The following is a 4,565-nucleotide window of genomic DNA, read 5'->3' as shown; positions in this document are numbered from 1 at the left end:
AACTTGCAAACTAAGAGATGTTTCTAACAAGCCGTTGTTACCAAGCTCTGCTTGTAGCGTCTCTAACAGCTTTGAGAAGGCAGTGGAAGTATTTGCGTGAGAAGAACAGTGCATTTGGCCCTCTCTATTTACCCCTTGATGGGTTATAGAATACCCTTCTCGACAATTTTCACAGCACCTACGCTTAACCAGAGAGTATAAACACATGGGAGCAGTGAGAGGAAGCATTTATTAAGACAAAGGTAACAGTTATTTTTCTCTTTGGGATACACACAGCTAACTGCCTATGACAGCTGACCCATTAAACAGATGTTCCCATTTTCTCCTGCTCCTTTGTTTACTGCAGTGTGGAAAAAATCCCATTGACAATGACTGTCTAAGTACTTTGATTACTCGTTAGTTGATGCTTCTCTAGTCTTATATGCAAAATAACGAAAAACATATTTCTACTAGATCCAATTCAAGCTAATTGTGACACAGTTTAACAAGGAAATTAAAGTAAAGCACCAAAATAGCTGCAAATGCAAGGAGCTCAGCCAGTTGCATCTCTGTTACTGCTCAGCATCCTCACTTAGCATTGTGGATTTCCCTGCTAGCGTGAATTTATTCCTCCAACCTTAATTATATCAGGTCAGTCGTGCACTAATATTATCCTTAAATCTATTGAAATCACTTTCACTTAAGTTCAGGACACAAATTGTCAACCTTTAAATAGCAGCTGCAGCAAACACTGCGAGCTGCTGAAAATAGAGCACCAGGCCAATTACATCACGAGTGCTTGTGTGAGAACACAGCTGACCCCCTGCTGTTGCTGAGGGTGCAGCAGGGTTCATTGTTCAATCCACCGTCGATGGACTTAACTGCTCTCATATTTCAAATGCCGAGGAATGATTCTTCACTGCAAGTTTGTCGACGTTTCGGTGGCTACGATTCTGGCAACGGATAAACAGATATAGAACTACTCTGATCAGCAACTAATACTCTCCTGGAGCCTTTGATCTCTGTGCACGTGAGCCAGTTCACTTTCTCTCCATGCTCAATGGTTAGCTTTGGTAAAATTCTAGCATGGTCATTTGAAGCTGCTTTGTTGAGCTTTCCATCTTTTCTGGTGGAAGCAGATGCTTGGGCCTTCCTTCTCTGGAGGGACTTGGCTGGGCTTTTCTGCTGCTTTCCCACATCACCGCTGACATCCCACAGCAAGACTTTCCCATCGTTTCCTCCAGTCAACAACCAGTACGTTTCTGGCATAAAGAGGACCTGTGATACTCCTAAGCTGTGCCCTTTAAACTCCAGCTCATGTTCGAACTTGACGCCAGTGACTCTGAATATTCTAACTTTACCATCTTGGGCTCCGCAGCCAAAGATGTTGCCGCATGATGCTACGGACAGGGAATGTGCAAGTGGAGGGTTAAAGAGCTGGCCAGCTGACTGTGGATTGTCTTCTGTTTCACACTCCTGCAAGTTTGTGGTCCACAGGGGGCGAGCTTTCTGCAGGTTCCACAGCATAACCTTGGGGAAAAAGAAAAAAAAAATCTGTTTTACTTCGAAGGACACAAGATGTAGCATCATATTCTTGGGTAGAATCAGATCCTTTTACTAATAACAAAACAAACCACTAATTCTTGCTCTGGCAGAGCAAGGACTGTGTATGAGTGCAAGAGACACAAGATCTGTTGTGAGAAGTGATTGATCTTCACCTGCCTAATAAGACAAATCTCCACGGCACACTCTGCAAGCCATCATAGTGCCCTTCCCAGCAGAGGCAATGATTCAGGCCTTTAGAGCATGAGACGGATGAAAAAGCTGTTCTAAAAGCTTTTCCATTCATGTCAGCAGTCGTAATCATGATATACTGCACATCTTAATTATTTAAAAGGCAGGACATGAGCAGTGAATGAAAAGAGAGCTTTATGATTCTGAATTTCAGTTCTGTCCCTGCTGCATAATGGTTCTAAAACAATCACTTTCTCACTCTCACGTGTTTGAGAAATGGAATAGCAAAAGGTAAACAATAGTTCAGACCCTCCATTTCAAACAGATCTCTGTACTTTTTATATCAAATCAGCAGATCTGGTTTGTCCCGTTACCTTAATAAGGAAGAGCATGCATTTCCTGATAAGGTAGGGGCAGGTGGTGGTTTTAAACTTCCTTCTGAAATGCCACCCTGCCTCCTAGCTGCTTATGAAGCAAAAACCATTCCTTCAAGTGCTTCTGCCTCACAGCAATTCAAGTACCGTAGATTTAAATGGCACCTGTTAAACATTATTCTCGTTACTTCTATAGTATGAATTGACGATGATTACTTGCAAGGCCAGCAGATACCAAAGCCCAAGTCAGTCTAATTCAGTACTGAGATGCTGTTTGCTTATCTGGAATCCAAAGCACATTGTTCCCTTTATCTGGAATCCCAAACATATTGCTTTGCACTTTTCTTTCTCAGCAGTCCCTGCTGCTGCCGCATTGACACTACTTGGCTACCAACGAAAGGGAAAACTCGTCCATGGTGACTGTGCAGAGCAGAGTAAGTCAGAGGGGCTGGGCCTTAATGCCTCAGCCAAACACTCCCATCCTCATCACAGACAGCGCTGCAACAGCTTTATGCATTTAACAAGTAGTGGCAAGTTTTATGCTAAGTATTTTCTGTCCTCGTGGCGTTTTCCCCATTTCTGTGGCACTTCTGAAAAAAACGCCAGTGACCTAATTTTCAGTTCTCACCGGCTGCTGAGTTTGACACATGAGCCCAGAAAGTGTTTCCGTACTCATAGAGCTGGTGACTCGTCCAAAGACATGCTGCAACTCAGCACTTCACAAAGAGAAGCGGAATTGCAGGATGCTGAAGTGACAGATCTTACAGCCAGCCCTGAAGCAGAAAAATACACTTTTCACTGTAGAAGAACACTAACAAACCTCTACTGTTCTGGGGATACTTTCACCTAAAAACTCATTTGCTGAGCTACACTAAAACATACAAAGAGTCACAACAAATAACCAGTTTGCTCTCACAAAAATGGCATGTAAATGGCTACAATTACGATAAAAGGGTTCCAGCCAAGGGCTTGTGATTCTGTATTTTAGGCACACGAAATTAAGCAAGCAGTTTAAGGTGCTGAGTGCATTTACTACTCTCAGACCAATACTTCAGTACCCCTGAAAAGAAGTTTCTCAAAGTACTTCATTTAAAATCTGTCTTTTAGTCAATGCCAGACAAATTTTGAGATTTTTTTTTTTAACCTGGCAATCAGAAAATCGGCATACTTCTACCAACCAACTTTTTTTTTTTATTATTTTTTCTTACAAATTGTTGCTTTAAAAATGGAAAAAAAAAAACGGTTTTAAGAACATGGGGTGAAACTGCATGATGCTGGCAAAGGAAACTTTCCCCATATGCTACTAGAACCATGGAAACCTCTGTAGAGGGGAGTTTTAATCTCAGGCTGAAACAGGCCGGCAATAATATCTCAACCACTGGAAAGAAGCTACCGAAAACCATCTACTTTGCATGGTCAGCTTTGGCAATGTAATTCAAGACTCCGCTAATTCCTTCGCATGGCTTGTTCTAAGGATGCTTCTGCAAAGGACAAAGTTTTACACTTCTCTGCCTCATTAAGTGGAAAGGCAAAGAACATTCAGTGCTTCCAAGAGGTTACTGCAAAGTAGGGATAAATTTATAAAAACAGCTCATCTTTACAGCGGACAGATATTTATCTCTCTGCATTACACCATTCTTGCTAGCATCCTGTCTGCTTCAGGCATTTTGTTTTCCTAACTATCCCCATTTTGTCTGCAGCCACAACGGGTCACCAGGGACAACTCCAGCCTCTGCCCCACCACACTGAAAGCCGCCGCGGCCTGCTCTGCGTCACCTCCCAGTTCCCCCCACGCCGCCCACCTCCACGCTGCAGCCGCTCACGGGGAGGGCCGGGAGAGCACCTGCCGAGTTACGGCACAGCCCCGCGCTGTTGCCGTCCCAGCCAAACCCGCTTCAGAGAAGTCAGAGGGTTTTCCAGGGGCTTTCGGTGAAGGCGTGCTGGCACCTCGCTACACGTGGGCTTCACCTCTCTAACCTCTGCCCATGGCACGCAAATCACCTGCATGTCCAGTCCGCACGAGACGAGGCTCTGAGGCCTCTGAGGGCGAAAGGCAACGGAGGAGCAGATGTTTGAGTGCCTCAAGGACCGGCAGACTTTCTTGCTCTCCAGATCCACCACCTTTATTGCCCCGGAATCGTCCGCCGCGGCCAAGAAGCCGTCGGCCTCGTTCACCGCCAGGCAGTTGATCTCCTCCTCGTTGACTTGCAGGCGCTCCACGGGCTCGGCGAGGGCCCGCGCGTCCAGCACGACCACGGCGGCCCCGTGGGAAGCGTACAGGCGGCTGGGGCAGCGCGGGGAGAAGGCCACCGAGGTCACGTCGTCGGCCGGGGGCAGCCGAAGCCGCCCCGCCGGGACTCCCTCGCCGCCCCACAGCGCCAGCTCGCCCCGCTCGGCTCCCGAGGCCACCAGCCCTTCGCGGCTCGCCCCGAGGCACAGCACGGCGCCGGAGTGCCCGCCCGCCCAGCGGGCCGCCAT

General features: G+C 46.7%; 1 protein-coding gene across 1 annotated transcript; it reads right to left on the bottom strand.

The window, feature by feature from the left end:
- Window positions 1–210: 210 nt before the first annotated feature.
- WDR53 (WD repeat domain 53) lies at window positions 211–4,565 on the bottom strand. Its single transcript, XM_035334356.1, has 2 exons — window positions 4,089–4,565; window positions 211–1,509 (listed from the first exon to the last, which is right to left on the bottom strand). The coding sequence occupies exons 1-2, from the start codon at window positions 4,563–4,565 to the stop codon at window positions 925–927; spliced, it is 1,062 nt and encodes a 353-aa protein (XP_035190247.1). The 3' UTR covers window positions 211–924.

This window comes from Oxyura jamaicensis, chromosome 9, assembly GCF_011077185.1.
Source record: "Oxyura jamaicensis isolate SHBP4307 breed ruddy duck chromosome 9, BPBGC_Ojam_1.0, whole genome shotgun sequence".
Taxonomy (NCBI): domain Eukaryota; kingdom Metazoa; phylum Chordata; class Aves; order Anseriformes; family Anatidae; genus Oxyura; species Oxyura jamaicensis.
The sequence above is the reverse complement of the archived record's forward strand: the minus strand, read 5'-3'. Positions and strand labels throughout refer to the sequence as shown.

Excerpts from the sequence above, each read along its gene's own strand:
- WDR53 (XM_035334356.1), bottom strand. The coding sequence starts at position 4,565 with ATGGCGGCCCGCTGGGCGGGCGGGCACTCCGGCGCCGTGCTGTGCCTC. Across the intron at positions 1,510-4,088 it reads CGTGCGGACTGGACATGCAG|GTTATGCTGTGGAACCTGCA; the intron begins GTGATTTGCGTG and ends TTTTTCCCCAAG.